Genomic DNA, 20,718 nt, shown 5'->3' on the forward strand with positions numbered 1-20,718 from the left:
CCTTGCTTCTTAACTCAGAAAATTCTATTTCCCAAAACTCAATTTAGTAGAGATAAATTTCCTTATTTCTGTACTGCTTAAATTCTGCCCCACAAGCTTTTTTTAGACCTTGTACACAGATGAGGGTAAAAGAAAACATCCTGTTAGTAAACTATTCTGATGTTGGATGCAGGCAGTATACTGGTTAGGTCAATACTTCTTGTTTTGGAAGTGTGAAAGATGACATGAGTGGAGCCATACTAAAATAGAGCAGGAGCAGCCATTTCAGAGGAATTGCCTTGCATGTCTTGTATTCTACATCTTCTAAACTGGACCAAACCACCCACATTCCAAGAAGTCAGTAAGGACAAGAATACCCTATCTGTAAGGACGGATGGAACTGGACTTTGCTGATGGCCAAATCACTAACCAATCAATGACGTGCCAGTCTAGCCTTGTGCCTGATGACCAAATCTCAAATCAATCTATGAAGTACAAACCCAGCCTTACCTCATCTAGCACCAATGAACTCTTGAATACAACTTACCTCATCTTCCTCCCTTTTTCCCACAGAAACCCTGAGCCCCTCTCCTGTAATAGGGACACTATTTGGGTTACTACCTGAATCTGTGTTCCCTGACTTGCAATTCTTTGATCCCAAAATAAACGCCTCACTGCCTCTCATTTTGGCTCTTTATTTTTAGGTTAACAGAAGCTTGGTCGTCTGTGTCAATCTGGCTGTCTCCCAAAGTGTGGCCACAGTTCTACCTATATCAAAATGACCTGGGGATGCTTGTTAACAACGCAGATTCCTGGCTGGCACCTCACAAGTCTATGGTATCAGACAGGTCTCACGGCTTTGCATGGTTCATGAGTTTCCTGTGATTCTTAGGCACAATAAAGTTTGTGACTCACTGATGTACATAAAGTGATCCTTGTTAATAAATACAGGAAACACTGAATGCCACTTTAGCATCCCACTAACTTCTAAATGTTCTGGAGTAAACAACCCTTATTTCCCCTGGTTTAAACTCAGGATAAGAAATCTAAGGTCCCTTCCAGTTCTTAAATTCTAGGATTTTATTTATCACTTTGAACAGCATTCATTTAAACTAATACTGGTAAACTCTAAGAAATTAAATGTGGCAATCTTAGTTCAAAAGGACGCCCATGGGGCTGGCCCCGTGGCTTGGCGGTTAAGTGCACGCGCTCCGCTGCTGGCGGCCCGGGTTGGGATCCCGGGCGCACACTGACGCACCGCTTCTCCGGCCATGCTGAGGCCGTGTCCCACATACAGCAACTAGAAGGATGTGCAGCTATGACATACAACTATCTACAGGGGCTTTGGGGGAAAAAATAAAATAAAATAAAAATTATAAAACAAAAAAACCAAAAGGACGCCCATTAGACATGAAATAAAAAGTAAACGACAAACCAGAAAGGGTTTTCTCATGAGGTTAACAGAATATGCAGCCACTATAGAAAAGTTACTGAAAACTTTCTGGCTGCAACCAAGAGAATGTTCCCTGTAAACATGCCCACTGTTACAACAACATCGACAAGATTATGAAAATAATGCAATGAGGTAGCAGAAACATGAAAATCAAAAGGATTAAGTAATGTGGGATTTAGGAAAAATGAGAGACAGAGGAAAAGGACTGATAACAGAACCTCTGTTCTAAACCAATACTTCAACAATGGTTCCTACTTGAAGATAAAACAGCCTTGGGGCCGGCCGGGTGGCACAGGCGGTTAAGTGAGTGCAGTCCGCTGCAGTGGCCCGGGGTTTGCCAGTTCAGACCCCGGGCGCGCACCGATGCACTGCTTGTCAGGCCATGCTGTGGCGGCGTCCCATATAAAGTGGAGGAAGATGGGCATGGATGTTAGGCCAGGGTCAGTCTTCCTCAGCAAAAAGAGGAAGATTGGCAGATGTTAGCTCAGGGCCGATCTTCCTCACACACACACACACACAAAAAGCCTACAGGGTGAAAACGTCAAAAAAATAAATAAATAAAAGGCAAAATCCTTAAAAAAAAAAAAAAAAAAAAGATAAAACAGCCTTAAAGGGAAGAAGAATCTTTACATTTTCAGAGCCTAAGAAAAATGTTTTAAAAATCCCAGAAACCATGTGCTCTGAGTCCCTGTTCACCAAGCACAAGACTTTTGCATCCCTTATTTAAATGTATCTATTTGTAAACGAATATCTGGCAAACCCATTAAAAAGACTAAATTTGCATTTTGGCTTACAAATAAAAAAACCTTTTCATTTGCCGGAAAGAATTAAATCACCAGACCCCTGACAAACTCAAAGTTCCTCCATCCTCTCCATATCTGTAAAGGGCATCACCATCCACCCAGTAGCTGAAGCCAAGGAATCATGCTCATTTCTCACTCCAGCCTCCCAAGTGAACCCACCAGTTCGTTCTGTCAACTCTACCTCCAAATGTATCTTGAAATCATTCACTTCTCTTCACTTGATCCAGTTCAAGCTACTATCATCTTTGCCCAGGTTACTGCATTAGGCTCTAATTGGTCTCAATGTTCCACTCGTGCCCCTTGCCCCTTTCATTCTCTGCACGACCACCAGAATACTCTTTAATAAAATATAAATAATTTCCATCTCTCCTCTGGCTTAAATTACCCATCTGTTGCCCACTGCACTTGGAATAAACTTCAAATTTCTTACCCTGGCTCACAAAGTGTTCCATGATCGGACCCTCACTTACTTCATCACCCCACTCTCTTCCTCAATCACTATGCTCCAGCTACTGGCCCTTCCATTCCTTGCACACCAAGAGTACACCAAGCTTGCAGCTACCTTAGGGCCTCTATACTAACTGCTCCCCTTGTCTGCAACGTTAACCTCTCAGATTGGCACACATTTGACTCCTTTTTCCCTCCAAGTCTTTGCTGAAATGCCACCTCCCTAGTCATCCTTCCAAACCCCATCCCTTCATCACTTCCTCTTAGCATTTTTTTCATACCTCCCAACTATAATATATCTATGAGAGAAGAGAAACCTCTGTCTTGTTAACTACTGTATCCCTAAGGGCCTGAAACAATGCCTGTCATGTGGAAGAAAAGCAAATATTTCTTGAATAAATGAATGAGATAAAAATCTCTGTAACTTGTAAGACCAATTACTGGCCCTCAGGAGAGAGAGAACCATAGTCTTCATCTAACATCTATCGAATGAAGGAAGGCTACGTGCAAGGCCCCATGCCAGTGGTCCTCAAGCTTTACCGTGTGCGTAAGAATTACCCAGGGAATTTATACATGAGGACCAAAAATTCCTTTGTGACAAGTAGCCCGTAAAACGTGATTCTCTTACAGGATCAATACCACTACAATGCAGTATATTCTAAAGGTCCCAATACTATAAGCATCTTTGTTTTTTTTTTTTTTTGAGGAAGAGTGGCCCTGAGCTAACATCTGTTGCCAATCTTCGTCCTTTTTTCTCCCTAAAGCCCCAGTAGAGAGTTGTATGCCATTGTCGTACATCTTCTAGATGGTGGAGGTGGGGTGGGGCTGAAAGCTCCAAACTCTGACAACTAGGTCTCACCCTTAGGGGCTTTCCACAAGTCACCTCATTAACATTAACATTAACTCAGGTGCGGCTGCAAAGGGCTTCTCATGAATAACAAAACACACCTTTGTCTCCCATCACTTAGGAAATTCCAAGCGTTTTAGGAACTCTGTGCCAGGAACTTGACAAACACCAAATATATATTTCTTATTACAAATCATATTATCACACCTGCTTAATTCATTTAACATTACATTACAGGCATTTTTCCATGTCAGTACTAAAATTTACCTCTTTCTTTTTAATTACTGCACTGTACACTACTGTATAAATATGCCAAAAATGTTTAAAATAATACCCTCCGTTCAACATTATTTCTAGTTTTCCAAAACTATGAATGATGCTGCAACACATCTTTATATATACATCTGTTCACGTCTTGATAACTTCCTTAAAATAAAGGACTGGAAGAGTATCAGAGGTTTAAAGCTGTGCTGTCCAATATGGTAGTCCTAGCCACACGTGACTATTTAAATTAACTAAAATTAAAAATTAAAAAAATTCAGTTCCTCAGCTGCACCAGCCACATTTCAAACGTTCAATTGCCAGATGACTGTTATAATGTGGTAGTGATGGCCAGTGGCGATCGTACTGGACAGTGCAGATACAGAACATTCCCTCTTTGCAGAAGGTTCTATGGATAGCCCTAGTCTAAAGAAATGTTTATATAAAAATTTGATACCTGTATCCCATAGACATGACGTGGCAATTTAAATTCCCAATATTAGTACATCAGTTCCTATGTCCTCTTCTTGCCAACATCAGATCAATGTTCTGATCTGACAGATGAGACAATGTTTTAATTTGCATTTAATAATTATCAGTGAGGCCACATTTTTTGGCCATTTGTGTTTATTTTTTCTGTTGTTGAATTATCTGAACTTTCTCTATTTTAAAAGAATCAAATTTAAAGATATCCTGTTCCCAATGACATATAAAACCAAACAATATGTGCAGCGAAGAGACATTTCTTCATCTGTTTTGCTGGTTTCCTAATAATTTCACAAAGATATTTATCAAAACAGCATAAAAATAGCTAATAGGGTAGTACCACAATTAGCTAAAGGCAGGCTGCACTCTCATAGGTTGTTTCCTTCCGGTCCAGTTAATGGTTTACATTTCTATAAAGCAACAATGGCTACTACTGCAGCATGTTATTTCTATGAGATATTGCTATAAATTTTCAAATTAAGCTACGAAAACACATAGTTGATACACAAAATACAAACTAATAGAAAATGTTTATATTTTAAAAGCGATTATTTGGGCCGGCCCCATGGCTTAGTGGTTAAGTGCGCACGCTCCGCTACTGGCAGCCCGGGTTCAGATCCCAGACGGGCACCGACGCACCGCTTCTGCGGCCATGCTGAGGCCGCGTCCCACATACAGCAACTAGAAAAATGTGCAACTATGACATACAACTATCTACTGGGGCTTTGGGGAAAAAAAAGGAGAAGGATTGGCAATAGACATTAGCTCAGAGCCGGTCTTCCTCAGCAAAAAGAGGAGGATTAGCACGGATGTTAGCTCAGGGCTGATCGTCCTCACAAAAAAATAAATAAATAAAAGCGATTATATTTATATGAAAGTCTGGAACAGGAAAAAAACAACCTATGGGACAGGAATCAGACGAGTGGTTCCCTGGGTGAGTGGGGGTGGAGAAGGAATGAGTGGTGAATCACAAGGAGAGTTTCTGGCATGATGGAAATGTTCTGCACCTTGATAGGGGTGTGAGTTACACAGATGTATACAGTTGTTGAAACTCATTGAACTGTACACATTAGAACTTAAACAGTTTCACTATATGTAAATTATATCTCAATTTTTAAAAGGAAGGAAAAAAGTTTAAAAAGTATTGTGCTATTTTCGAATGTTCAATTTACAGGCAATAAAAATAATTATTTTAAATATTTATAGAACTTAAAATATGATTTCCCAGCAAGGACACACAAAATAAATTTTACTAAATTGGGAATGGGGAGCAGAGTACGTAACACTTTGAGCCAAACCACTCAACTGTCAAACTGATGGCACTGTAGAAAATGCACTATGATATCAGAGCAAAATACGTTAAGGTATCAGTAAAGCATTGCTAACATTTTAACACAGATGTTTAATCAATGTTTCTAAAAAGCCTGTATCAGTGATATGAAAGATGAACCACTCACTCACTTTCTGGAAAATCATTTCCCTAATGTTATCGAATAGTACTTGATGTAATTTTCTGAGCCATTTCTGCTGAGGTAGTTTATGAACTTGGCTCATTTTTGCCCTTTATCCTCCTCTTCTGGCAGCACACACTAGCACAAAAGCTAGCTCATGCAAGTTAAAACCAAGAGATTTGATAATGAAAAGTGCCTACGGAGAGACAAACAGAAGATGCTCCTCCCTACCTCACGCCACCTCCCCATGCCCACTGTTACACTGCACATGTATTATCTCAGCCCGTTACCAATCTATCATAACCGGTTCAGTGAGGCAGAACAGAGATCTCAGATCAGAGGCATAAGCTACAAATCTCATTCAAGTTCTTCGCAAACTCAGATATTACGGTAGCTCTTCAGATAACATTACTTATGAGATCAGAAAGAAGGATATGTGGAGTACACCAAGACTCCTGTCTCCAAAAGTGAAGGCTTGCCCAGTTAAGGATGTGGCCCAGGGGCAAAGCAGCAGGAAAGTGTACATTTCATTAGTGTATCTGCTTTGTAGGAAGACAGCTGTTTTTGTTTATTAACTTCTTTATTATACTTTGGCTTTGGAATCAAACAGATCTGGATTTGAGAATCAGTTCTGCCATTTAGTAGGTGTTTGATCTTGGGCAAGTTACTTTACCACCCTAACCCCTGTGCTCTTATGGAGAAGGCTAACAGTTTGTCTCATAGGTGTGTTGTGAAGATTAAATGAAAACAAGTAACATTCTAAGCTCAGTGGCTGGCACATTATAGGTGCTTAACAAAGGAGAGCTACAATCATACACAATTCTGTTCCTGGAGAACAGTATGTAAATGATACAGGCCCCAGGCACTGCCCTCCGTAACCAAACCACCACCAGGATATTCAGGCAGTCATTTTTTGCTAACAAGGGATTAACACAAACAGGCAGCATACTATAATTCTCAAGTCTGACAAAAAATGTCCATTACAGGAATTTCAGCAGACAACCATAGATAAAGTCATAAAAAAAGCTAACAGTTACATATACATGTCAGAAAATAATTACACAAAATGAACAGAAGAACTCAAAGTTCACAGAACTAGAAATTTCTTTGCTAAGCAGACACCCTCAATGCTTCCCTGTCATGTTATTGATTTATCTCAGATTCATCAGTGTTAAAGCAATAAGGACACAGGTGGGCAAGTTACTCTTCACCACAAATGACGTGGTCTGATACAGTATCAGCCACATTTGTTTACTTTAAAAAGCAGTTTATGTGGCAGACCAGGCACAATAAATAAAATATTTACCTGTTTCTCTTCATCTGGCATGTTTTTCTCCAGTTCTATTAAGTATTCTTCATCTAGTTCAGAGGCATTCACATCATCAGGTTTGTTCTCAACCTTGTCCACTCCTGGCTCCTCCTCAAATGAGGTGTTGGTGTCATGAAAGCACTCCTCTTCTTCCTGGTCCTCCTGGGGATGCGTCTCAACATCCTCGAGCAGCTTGCTCTGGGAATGGTGATCTTTGGGATTAGAAACCGAAGGGCTAGCGCATGCTGCTTCCTGGGGATCTGTAACTTTCAAATCATTGAACAGATCCTCTGGAATCCTACAGTGTTCTGACTTGTCCCCCATGCCGAATCAGTGAGGGACGTGAAGCTGAAACTCTGGGAAAAGAGAAAACATGTTAGGTAATGGTGCTTACATATAAAGAAAATTCTACCTATCACACCTAAACAAACTGCTGCATCAAAGCCCAAAACACACTCTAATCTCTTTTCATCAGAATTCATTATTAAAATAAAATAAGTTATCATAAGCCCATAAATAATGCCAGCGGCATTTAACTAATAATACCCCTTTCAGAGCTTCTTATAAGCAGCAAAAGAGACCGATTTTAATGTGACTCTTCCACTTTCCACTGCCCGCATTTTGTCGGGGCAGGAAAAAAATAGGCATAAGCTAAAACAATGCAAGAAAAATGAAGCAACTTTAATCTTTATTCAGAATGAATAGCCAGATTGTAAATAAGAAACTATGGCCTGTGTTTCCAGCACCACCACACGAAGCTCAAGAAAGAGTTTCTGGTGGAGCTGAAAATGCAAGCCGTGCCAAAATAGCGATCCCCAACTTCACCCAAACGCGTGTGGTAGAGCCCACGTAGGTTACAGTGGAAGGCGAGCCCTGACGCAGTTGGTCCTAATCAGGAGCCGCGTGGGGGTCAGAATCAGGCACTAAAAGAGTGGTTCTCAACCCTGGCTGCACAACACAACACTTGGGGCGCTTTAGCAAGTACTGCTGCCCAGATCTTATCCTCCACAGATTCTGATTTACTGGCCTGGCGTCGGGCCAGGGCATCTGTATTTTTAAAAAGGCATCCTAGGTGATTCTACCTAGCCAATTGAGTACCACTGCTGTAGAAGCTGAGTCAGACCGTCAGCAGCCCGCCCCTCTGGTCGCAGCAAAATCACGCCAACGACCCTTGTGTCGCGACAAGAGCCCGAATTCGCCCCAGCTCGTCCCAAGAAAACTTAAAACAGCAAGATCTTAACACGGAGATACCGCTTCCACAGCTATGTTTTGTTTCTCCCCGCGCTCAGGTCTATTTGAAGTACGCAGGAGTTTGCGGCCCCAGGGTTAACGAGGGGCCACCCCGCGCTTCCCAACAGTTCGTCCTCTAGCCACGTCCCTCACAGCCAAGGGGACAAACCCAGGCGGCTACTCACAGCTTCACCATTCCTCTCGTCCTCACCTTCCTAACCTCTGATACCCTCTACTTCCGCTCGGTCAAGTGCACTTCCGTCAGCGCCGACCTATGGCGTCGCTGTTGACAAAGCATCCTGGGAAATGTAGTGGAAACCTCGGGGACAGTCATCGCTGTCGCTGTGTGACGTCATTGTACGGCATGAAATATGAGTGACGGTTGCCATGTTGGGTTACGGCGAGAACGCGTTACTCAGCACAGGAGAGAAACGGAAAATGAAAGGCTGTTTCTATGGTGTTCTTTCTACTCCTTCACTCTGACCTCTCTCATGCTACCAACGTATAGAGGAATCCCGAAGCATAAACCTTGTCCAAAAATGGTTCTCAAATTGTGCCTTTCAAGGAGTCTAGCACTAGATCAAGATCATTTTCATAATACTAAGTTGCTATTTGCCTTTTCCGTACTCCTTCTATCATGAATGTACAGTGGAGTTTTCCAGAGGCTATGTATCATGTGATAGCGCAATGGATTGAATGCAGAAGGAGCTATAAGAATCCAACTGTCTTCTATTAAGCCAGAGATTTGCAAAAATGTAGAACAATGCCACTCTTCTTACTATATATATTTTTTGTTTTGGAAAATATAGTTATTTATAAAAAGATTATTTATGTTAGCATATAATGGGTGTATTGTCATCTTAAAGGAATTAATAAATAAATATAAAAATTTTTTCAGTTCTAATTTCTAATACAGTACATATTGACAGGTATAACCCACATAAACAAAAGCTTTTTGTGTTCCTCAATAATATTTAAGAGTGTTAAGGGGTCTTGGAATGAAAAGCGAACTATAGCCCTATATATTAATTCCAGAAATGTTTATTGAATGTTTATCAGACCCCTGACATTGCACTGGGAATACAGAATTGAGCTATCTCTTAAGGTAGCCGGATAGGTAACCAGCAACGACAGCAGAGCATTAGTTAATTTTCTGTAATTTACGGAAACTATTGCAGAGATAGCTAAGAGGGACTTTTTCAAGAAGGATATCAAACTTGTTTTTTGAATTTATGTCTCAATGCGGTTATGCATACAGTGGTATTTTTGTGGAGGTCAAAAGCTTTAATATACTAAAAGTAAATATTAAAAATATATCAGAATTTTTGGAATCTTCTAATATTTATTAATTTTTAAAATACAGCAGGAACTTAAAAAATGTAAGTAGTTAGGCCTCTTATGACCTTTAACAAGTCCTGTTAATTAAATTCTAGTGTAATAGAAAGGGTGTGAATTTTGAAGCAAAATAAATAAGTAAATAAATAAATAAAATGAACTTGAGTTACAAAGTGAACCTTTTTATTTCACTAGCTGTCCAACTTTGGACGACAATTCTAGTAGCTAACACTTATTGATTATGTGCTTATTAGGTGCTACGTGCCGTGAAAAATGTTTTAGGTGGATTATTTGATTATCTGAATTCTGATTCTGGCTCTACCACTTGACTAGCTGTGTGACTTGGGGGCAAATTACTTAATGCTTCTAAGCTCTGATATATAAATTTACCTCCTAAGTAAAAACTGGGATGGGTAACAAAGACATCTCCGTCTTAAGATCGTTGGGAGAAAGGAATGATATCTAGAAGACAAGGAACACAGGGTTTGGCACATAGCGTTTTATGAATGTTAGAGACAATAATAATATGTGACATGCCTTGTGACAGTAGCTGGGTACAGGAAACCTAATAAGACACAGTCCCTGGCCTCCTCCATCCCCAGGAGCTCTCAGACTAGTGGGGGAGAGAGGAGAGGGAGGATAAAGGCACTACTGAGCCTGAATGAAGATGCAATCCACTCTTTTCTTTCTACACCAAGAAGAACCAACGTCCAATTAGTCCAGTTTGGTAGGTCTTCACTAATAAGATATTTGAGTTAGGCTGTTGAAAGAAGAATAGTTCATCAAGAGGAAAAACCAGGAGAGACCAAAGGGCATCATGACAATGTCAGGAGCATTTTGGGGAATTATAAGTAGGTGGATGTTGCTGAAGTATAGAGCATGAAGCGAGCAACAAAGCTGTACAGATGGAAGCCCACCAATCCGTTCCTGGAACCATGGAGACTGTCTCAAAGTGCTTACAACAACTTTGAAAAAGGAAAACAAATGTTTTTCATCTAGAGGCAGTTCTGTTGTTATTTTTGCAGGGCAGAGACCATGTCTGTCTTGTTTACAGTTGAAAGCGGTCAGTGAACATTCTGTTAGCACATGGGTGAATGACCCTCTTTCAGGAATTTATGGCCAAAACACTACCCAACGCTCAGTGCTCTGATGAGCTGAGTAAAGAGATTTTGAGACTTCTGGAGTTACCTTACAGGATTGTTGTAAGAATTAAATGGTGTCATGTCTTATCTAAAACACAGAAATTGAAGTACTCAAGATACAAAAAAATACTTTAATATCAACAGCACTTAGCACAGTAAGTACTCAATAAGTGTTTATCATAATTATTATTATTAATGAAGGTCTCACAGTATTATCACTGTTATGATCAATTACTAATAGTAATAATAATTTGATTAATTATTACTTGTGTTACTAATGATAATCAATAATATTATTAATAGTGATAATATTTGTGAAGCTTTCATTCACATCCCCCAGACAGGGGACTGAGTTCCTAAGTTTGTTGAAAGAGCAGAAAATGAACATGAATGAATGAATAATGAATGACTGCTAGGCATCATACTAGGCTGTGTGGTGGGTACAGCGATAAATCAGGAGAGCCTCAAAGGTAGCAGTTTCTCTTTGTTTTTCTTTTTGGAGGAACAGCTGGCTGGTTTCTTAGTGGCAAAAGCCTATCCCTCAATCAGTAAACAATTGCCCACTTAGTCTGTGGCCAGCTCTGTGCTGGGAGCAGGGCAGGGACTAAGGAGAAGTGAGCAAGTCTCAGCCGTAGCTGGAAGTGACGGAGGATACAAGAGAAGGAGTCTTACACTCAAGCGTGGTCCTTTGGGTGCCTGGCATGACAACGGGATTGCTGTCTAGGGTGGTGGTTAAGAGCGTCGGTTCTGGAGTCAGAATGCCTGAGTTTGCATCTCCACTCTGCCTCTTAACAGCTGTGTGATCTGATCTTGGACAAGTCACTGAACCCTGATATCTACCTTATAAGGTTTCATGAGGCTTAATGAGGTAACAAACCTAAAGCACTTAGTACAGACCCTGGCACATAACTTTAACTTAAAATAAATTGCTTCGTGGAGAATCTGCAGGCAGAGACAGAAATCATCCCTACCCACCCCCCGGCCCCTGACTTATTATGTACACACTGTGCTAAACTTTCAGGAAGCTCTGTACATCTGCACTCCTTGGAGCTAGAGATTTAAATCTATGCCCGACTGACTCAGTCTATTTTGTGCCCAAAGTAGATATATTAATACCATAAGGCTTACTAAGCCTGGCTTTGGGGAGAAAGCTTTATACTCTGGGATCCTCTAAGTCCCGGGCTCCATCCTTCACCTTCCCCCAGAGTTGGGGTACCTGAACTTGCCATAGCAGGGTCCAATATCCAGGAATAGTCAGGGATGCCAAAAGAATTCCTTGAGGATGAGATGTATGTAAAATACAGAACTAAGATGTAAATCCTCTATCCCTACAGTGTTTCCAAAAGATGCTATTGCTTTTTATTTTTTCCCAGTTCCCATCTTTAAATTGAAATTTCTGATGGGAGATATAATCATTAACATTCTGGGCATTTAAATTTCTAGATTTCTGTTTTGCCTCAGATCAGCATATCTGATAGCAATACAATGTGAGTGACATATGTAATTCTAAATTTTCTAGTAATAGCATTAAAAACAGTAACAGAAGTGAAATTAATTCAAATAATGTTTTACCTTACCCAGTATGTCCAAAATATTATCATTTGAACATGTAATCAATATAAAAATTATTAAGAGAATTATTTTACATTCTCTTTTTCGTACTAAGTCGTTGGGATCATGTATGTATTTTACTGTTGCAGCACGTCTCAATTTGGACATTAAATTTTTATTGAAAATACTTGATTCTGTACTCAGATTTCATAAAATTTATGGATAAATAAGTCAACTCACATATTCAAGTTTTTTCAAATATACTTCCCAGTGACTGAATCAAATTTTAGTTTTTAAATTTAAGTTTAAATTAATTAAAATTAGGTAAAATGAGAAGTTTAAGTCCATGGTTGCATTAGTCACATTTTAAATGCTCAATAGCCAAATGAAGCTAGTGTCTGCTGTATTAGACAGGACAGGCTTAGACTTTCCAGAACAAGAGCTAACTAACATTATATGTGTCAGGGATCATGTTCATTATTAACATTTGTAATTGGTAATCCTTACAACAACCCTGGCCTCCCTACTTTCAGCCTTGTTTCCTATAATCCCTTCACCTTGTAGTAACAAGACTGACCTTTTAAAAACATGAATTCTGTACAAGTCTTAACCATTTGGCTTCTCACTCTGATTAGAACAAAATCTAAAATTCCTTATCATGACCCATCAGGCCCTTATGATCTGGTCTCTACCTACCTCTCTGACCTCATCTCGTACCACTTTCCCTCTTGGGTACTATACTACTCTCTGTTCCTAAAACACAGCAACATTTTCCCCATCTCCAGACCTTTGTGCTCAATGTTCCCTCTGCCTGATGCCATTAACAGCTGTACCCATGGTTTGCTCATTCTCCAACTTCAGGTCTTGCCTCAATATTACTTAAGTAGCTGACTCTATTACATCACCCTGCACATCTCCTTCATATCATTTACACATCTGTAACAATCTTAAGTATTTGTTTACTTGATTATTATAACTCCCTCTACTAGACTGCAAGAGCCACAAGGATTGAGATCTTGTCTGTCTTTGCTGTGAAATCCCTAGAGTCTAGCACAGTGCCTGGCGCACAGTAGGCACTCAAATATTGTATAAATGGATGACATTGGTAGGCACTCTTATTACAAATGGTAAGACTGAGGCTCAGAGAGGTTAAAAGTTTTCCCCAAGGTCACACAGCTAGTAGAACAGAACAAGGACATAAGCTGGGTCTAACCACAAAGTCTGTGTTTTTCTAAAGAACAAAAGGAGTGGGCGGATACAGTAACCTTAACTACAAAAAGAAGTGGCTTTGAAGGTGATTTATATTTATAAAAATATATATGGATATATACTTGGCAGAAAAACTCAGCAGTTTTTCAATGTCAAGCAAATGGCTCAGAGCCTGGTTAAAGATGAGAACTTTAATACTGGTGATGGATGGACGAAGATACCATGTAAAATGGAGACTGACAGTCTTGGAGAGAGTCATCAAGAAGACTGCCAAGGCAAGAATCCCACACCCACTTTTCCGACTGCCCAACCCCCCTTTGCCCTCAACCTTGGTCATTTGGACCAAGAAAGGGAATTCGTGCCCCAGCCACAAATGGAATGACTGAGCTAGCACATTTTTTTCCCTGGGACTCATCGGCTGGACCAAACAATTTATTCTGAGTTAGGAAACATACTTCCAACCCTCACTTTACTATATTAAATGTCAATGCCCATTTTAAAGCTTAAAGCATTGTGTTCATGATGTACAAACCTTGGCAAGTTCAGGCAGTGGACCAATTTCGGATAAGTGTCCAGCAAGTGGCACTTTGGTCCAGCAAGTGGCAAGAACAGGAGTCAGAAGGAAGAAGAAGGGAATGTTTGCTGAGTGGCAAGTGAGTGTCAAGCACTGTGCTGAACATTCTCATCTCTCATTCTCCTCGCAGAATCCTCCCAGGCTCCCTTTAAAGGGGAAGGAAATCTTTTCACTCCAGAAAGGAGACTGGTTTCTTTGTCATCCTCCGTTCAGGTCAAAGCAGAGGCAGTGGATATTTGGGGAGCTCGGCAATCTACAAATTCTTCAGCAAGGAGCTCAGTCCTGGGATTCAGATCTCAGCTTGGAGGTCCCCTCTTTGGGGGCTCACCTTTTAAAGATGATGCCTCTAACCACATCCCACCATCCCAATTGTATTCTCTTTCTTGGCACTCTGTTTCATGAATCATGGCACTTTAAAAAAATTATTTTCAATTATTTTACTTATGTCTTATTTGTCTTTTCTGCTAGAGAGAAAGTATAGCAGAGTTTTAGAGCTGAAGTTGGCAAACTTTTTCTGTAAAGGGCCAGGTAGTAAATATTTTAGGCTCTGTGGGCCATGTGGTCTCTGCTACAACAGCTGGACTGCTGTTATTACGTGAAAGCAGCCATAGACACCATGTAAATGAATGAGAATGTCTGTGTTCCAATAAAACTTTATTGACAAAAGCGGACATCAGGCTGGGCTGGGCTGGTAGGCTGTAGTTTGCAGAGCCATGTTTTAGAGCACAGATTGTGGCATCAGACTGGCTAAGATAGAATCCCTTCTCAGTTCCTGACTAGTCCTGTAAACTTAGACAAGCTCTTTAACCTCAATCAACTTCAGATTCCCTATCTGTAACATGGGGATAATAGTATTTTCCTTCTAGGGTTATTGGGAGTGTAAATGAATTAACTTATGTAAAATACTTAGAATAGAGCCTGTCTTTTTAAAATTTTAGTGTTGTCTCCATTAGCCTTTAAGTTTCATGAGGGCAGGGGCCACATCAGTTGTGTCTTTCGTGCTTGGCAGTCGAGAGACACTTGTCAGCAAATGAATGAGTAAATGAGTGAATGAATGAATGACCTCTTATTAGCCCCAAGATAAGAAAACCAGGGTTTATTCTCAGTTGGTTTTTTGAAAATATAAAAGTAGGTTTCTCTTTTTTAGTAGCATAAAAATTTTGCTGAGGCTAACGTTTACCTGGGTTCTCTGTGTGGCTCAGACCCCAGCATCACACTGAAATTCTCTCAAAGCCAGAAAAATGGGTAGCTTCCATTGTGCAAATCAAACATCCTCCCCAACATAAGCACCCCAGAGTATTTCCATAAATCCTTGGGGAAACTGATCAAAACGCCAGCTTGTTCAGGAATCATCTTTCTTGGCCAAGCTGACTACCTCACAGTACCCTGTGTCTTTGAGTTCAAGACTGCGAAAGCATTCAGTAGCACCTCAAAGGTAATTTGAGGTCCTTTTAAAAATATAATTTAACAAATAAAATATTTGTAGATCTTTACTTTGCTATTCAAAACATTAATTATGGCCACTTCAGCAGACTTCTTTAAGGAATAAATATATAATAGGTATTTGCAGACATTTTAAAGGCACAGATTATGAAGGAAACAAACCAACTTTCCCAACTTTCCTGTCATTTGTCCAGTTATCCCTGTGTTAGAGGTTGCAGAGGAAATGACTAGTTGATCTAGGACTTTTTTTTTTTTTTTTGCGAGGAAGATCAGCCCTGAGCTAACATCTGCCAATCCTTCTCTTTTTGCCGAGAAAGCTGGCCCTGGGCTCATATCTGTGCCCATCTTCCTCCACTTTATATGGGACGCCGCCACAGCGTGGCCTGACAAGTGGTGTGACGGTGCAAGCCTGGGATCCGAACCGAGGGCCATCGCAGTGGAGCGTGCGCACTTAACTGCTACGCCACCGGGCCAGCCCCTACGACTTTTTTTTTAACCATAGTATATTGGCTCAAGTTTTTCAATGAGGCTAAGATAATTAGAGCTATACGACCCATTGGAGAAATCTCATTTTATCTCCTTGTGTTCTTAAGTAGTTCCATCCAAGTGCCCTTAAGATGCACTTTCCCCTTTATTATTGAATTTTATACTAGTTCAATCCCAATCCGGCACTAGAAAATATATGGCTGTGGCAGGACACTTATCCAAAGTGACAGAAAAGCATCAGCATCTCTGGGAAATAGGTCTAAAGTTGAATAATTTAATCTCACTCAGCACTTTACCTACCACTTCAGAAGCTGACCCTGTGTAATTGCATATGCATAAGCTCTGCATTTGAGCGTGCTTAATGTAGATTACTTTGGTTCTGGTAGCAGCTCTGAGCTAGACAAAGCAAATATTATTCCCATTTTACAGAAGAGAAAACTGAGGAAATCGAGAGCTGAAGGGACTCGTTCAGGACCACCATGATAGCTAGGTGGCAGAGTTTCATTTACAGCCAAAGAGGCCAAGAGACCTCATAGTCCCGGAGCTCTTCATCTCATTTGTTCCATAGACTCCTTTGGCAGTTGGCTGAAGCATATGGACTCCTCAGAAAAATGTTTTTAAGTGCATAAAACAAAATACACAGGATTATGAAGAAAATAAATTATACTGAAATACAGTTGCTAAAATATTAAAAACAAAATTTGTGATTTATATGTTTCTTAACACATTAAATATGGCAGGTCTAATAACTACCATAATTTTGAAGTAGTGACGAGTGTAAACAATATTTAAAAATATCTGAAGTAACTATAATATCATATAAGATATTTGTGATTTCTTTTGGTGAAAAAGTCACAGGTTCTGCTAATATTACTGTGGTCTGTGGCCTGCAGTCATAATAGAAGGAAATCCTAAATTTCAACTAGAGGTTAGTGAAAATAAGAATGTAATATATTTCCCTATCCAAATTCACAACCCTCCCCCATGGCCCCAGAGGTGTCTGTAGACCCCAAGTTAAGGACTCTTTATCTAGTCCAATCTCTCATAAAACAGATGAGAAAATTGAGGGCCAGAGAGAGAAAGTGATTTATCTAGGATTACTTAGCTATTTAATAGCAGGGATTAAACTAGAAGCCAGGAGTGGAAAAGACCTTCCTTACAGGGCTGTTATGAAGAATAAATGCAATAATATATGTAAATGCTTAGCACAACATCAGGCACACAATAGCCATCTTGCAGAAAATATGGCCATGTGACACAGCAGAAGCACATAGATGTGACTTTCTGGAAATCTCCTTAAGATGGAAACAGAGGGGCCCACCCAGTGGTGTAGTGGTTGGGTTCATGCACTTAGCTTTGGTATCCCTGGGTTCATGGGTTTGGATCCCAGGTGCAGACCTACACACTACTCATCAAGCCATGCTGTGGCGGCATCCCACATATAAAATAGAGGAAGACTGGCACAAATGTTAGCTCAGCAACAATCTTCCTCAAGCACAAAAAAAAAAAGAGGAAGATTGGCAACAGATGTTAGCTCAGGGCCACTCTTCCTCACCAAAAAAAAAAAAAAAAAAAAGAAAGAGAGAAACAGAGTCAGCTTTATGTGCCTTTTCCCTGTCCCTTTCCTCTTCCTGCCTGCAAGAGGAACTTTATGGCCACTTTAGAAGGATGGTACAGGGCTGGCCCCGTGGCTTAGCGGTTAAGTGTGAGCGCTCCACTGCTGGCGGCCCAGGTTTGGATCCCGGGCGCACACCGACGCACCGCTTCTCTGGCCATGCTGAGGCCGAGTCCCACATACAGCAACTAGAAGGATGTGCAACTATGACATACAAGTATCTACTGGGGCTTTGGGGCAAAAATAAATAAATAAAATTATTAAAAAAAAAAAAAAAGAAGGATGGTACAGGCAGATGCTAGAAGGGACACAGGCCTCTCCTGACACTATGGAGCAGCCACACCATTCCTGACCTGCCTACCTCCAGACTTCTCACGTGAGAGATACAAAAGATCTCCTGACTTGTTCAAACCACTGTTACTCATGTTCTGTTATGTGCAGCCAAACTCACTCTGACTGGCACGCACCTCTTCCTGGCTGGGGGACTGACCCTCTCTGACCCTCTCATCCATAAAGCACCATTCAAGGTTTTTTGATGAGGATTAGAGGGTACAGAGGACTTAACACAGTGCCTGGCCCAATTTCAAGTGCACAGTAAAAGGCAGCTGTTATTATAATCCTGTTTGAGTGCATAGCAGTTCAGTGTGCTTTCTACCGTATTGGCTACAGCTTCAAAACCACACACACAGCCTTCCAATCCCGCCCACCCCCGGCCCCCTCCCTCCGCGGCTCTGGTATGCGTGCCTCCAATTCAGCCTTGAAGAAAGGATTGTCATGTCTCCCAGAAAGGAACAGTTTATGAAAATGCTGACAGAGACACAACGCCTAATAATTAGTGGCTAACAACCACAGACATGGAGGCAATTAGGAGGTTTATATCAATTCAGGGGACTAAAGCAACTTCTCATTTATTCCTCAGATTTCTGTTGTAAGCCCCTGAGATGTTATTTCTGCCAGCAGTGCTGACTTCACAGGAAGAATATGGGATGAGAAGTGAGTGGAGAGGTTGTGCGGGGCTGCAAAGGACCTTCAGACTCCAAATGCCACCCCTTCCTCCACTCCAGCGGCCACTCTGCTGGAGCTTTTACCATCAGAGCTGGGGTCCTGGGGGTGGTAAAGGGCATGTGTGAGCCCATGGGTCTTAGAAGGGGCCAAAGAGTGAAGACGCAGTGGGGGTTCCCAAAGACACTCTTGGCCTACAGTCTTGTCACAGGATGGTGCTACTTCCCCATGGGGCCCTTTTCCTTTCTTTGACATCACTTCCCCTAGCACTGATAGACTGGGGACCACTTGGGATGCTAATGCCTACCAAAGTAGGCTTCCTTCATTGTGGGGCCTAGAAGTGGGGTCCATGACTCTTTACCCTCGGGGCTGCTTGGGCCTCTGTAGGGGTAGTGGGCAGGCTAAAATTTGGCATCCCTTCTAATTAATATCCTTTTAACATCATCATCTTTTTTATTTATTTATTTATTTATTTATTTATTTATTTATTTATTTATTTATTTTTGTGAGGAAGATCAGCCCTGTGCTAACATCGCCCAATCCTCCTCTTTTTTTGCTGAGGAAGACTGGCCTTGGGCTAACATCTGTGCCCATCTTCCTCCATTTTATATGGGATGCCACCACAGCATGGCTTGACAAGCAGTGTGCGCCCGGGTCCGAACTGGTGAACCCCAGGCCGCCGCAGCGGAGTGCGCGCACTTAACTGCTTGTGCCACGGCGCCGGCCCCAACATCATCATCTTTTTAAATAACACAATTTAAAAAATTGAGGCAGAAGAATAGGACCAACTTGGAATCCCATAACCACTCCTCAGAAGTGATATTAACAACAGTTTACTGTGTATCCTTCCAGAAGATTTCCATTCACTGTGATGGACTGAATTGTGTCCCCCCCCCAAATTCATATGTTGAAGCCCTAACTCCTGATGTGACTGTGTTTGGAGATAGAACCTACAAGGGGGTAACAAAGGTAAAATGAGGTCATCAGGGGAGGCCTTAATTCAATAGGACTGGTGTCCTTATAAGAAGAGAAAGAGACACCAGGGATGCACATTCACAGAGCAAAGGCCATGTGAGGACATAGAGAGAGGGCGGCCAGCTGCAAACCAAGGAGAGAGGTCTTGGAGGAAACAACCCTGCTGACTCCTTGATCTTGGACTTCTAGCCTCCAGAATTGTGAGAAAATACATTTCTTTCTTTCTTTTTTTTTTTGTGAGGAAGATCAGCCCTGAGCTAACATCTGCCAATCCTCCTCTTTTTTTTCTTGCTGAGGAAGACTGGCCTTGGGCTAACATCCATGCCCATAGTCCTCCACTTTATATGGGACGCAGCCAGAGCATGGCTTGACAAGCGGTGTGTCGGTTGGCGCCCAGATCCGAACCGGCTGCTGCAGCGGAGCACACGCACTTAACTGCTTGCACCACCGGGCCAGCCCCAGAAAATACATTTCTGTTATTTAAGCCACCCATTATTTTGTTATGGCAACCCCAGCAAACTAATACACTGACTTAATTATATAAGTACATGAGCAGGACAATTTATTAAAATATGACATTGTGCTTAACCTCTCCATTTTCCCCTTCCTCCTCTTTTTTTTTTTTTTTTTTAAAGATTTTATTTATTTTATTTTTTCCCCCCAAAGCCCCAGTAGATAGTTGTATGTCATAGCTGCACATCCTTCTAGTTGCTGTATGTGGGACTCGGCCTCAGGATGGACGGAGAAGTGGTGCCTCAATGCACACCCGGGATCCGAACCCGGGCCACCAGCATCGCAGCGCGCGCACTTAACCACCAAGCCACAGGGCCGGCCCATCCCCTTCCTCCTCTTACCAAGTAGGCAGTCAGCTTTTGCAATTCCTTGGCTCAGGGGTGGCTAATGTGCCCCAATCCCTAAGAGGTCTTATTCATTTCCATTTCAATGAATACTATGTGAAAACGTTTGTTTGCCCACAATCTCCCCAAAAGCAAATTGTCAAACTTTCCCCTTTAGATGTTGTTTAGTGAGGATGAGGAATAATTGATTTTCTATAAATAAAAATTCATAGAAACAGATTAATCACCCAGTAGTGCCCACTTCCACTGGCCAAGCAGCGGAA

General features: G+C 41.3%; 1 protein-coding gene across 3 annotated transcripts in view; it reads right to left on the reverse strand.

Moving 5' to 3' along the window:
• TTC1 (tetratricopeptide repeat domain 1) overlaps positions 1 to 8,506 on the reverse strand; it is a 44,921-nt gene extending 36,415 nt beyond the window's left edge. Inside the window, exons 1-2 of one of the 3 annotated variants that reach the window (XM_014786136.2) lie at positions 8,452 to 8,506; positions 7,034 to 7,392 (exon numbers count right to left, since the gene is read on the reverse strand). In XM_014786136.2, the coding sequence (XP_014641622.1) occupies positions 7,034 to 7,360 (327 nt within the window). In that variant the 5' untranslated portion in view covers positions 7,361 to 7,392; positions 8,452 to 8,506. Of the gene's footprint in view, positions 1 to 7,033; positions 7,393 to 8,287; positions 8,412 to 8,451 lie in introns of those variants that run through there. The other 2 variants (XM_087429480.1, XM_087429481.1) reach the window with 2 other exon arrangements.
• Positions 8,507 to 20,718: the final 12,212 nt, after the last annotated feature.

This window comes from Ceratotherium simum, chromosome 4, assembly GCF_057802395.1.
Source record: "Ceratotherium simum simum isolate JZ-2026a chromosome 4, ASM5780239v1, whole genome shotgun sequence".
Taxonomy (NCBI): Eukaryota; Metazoa; Chordata; class Mammalia; order Perissodactyla; family Rhinocerotidae; genus Ceratotherium; species Ceratotherium simum.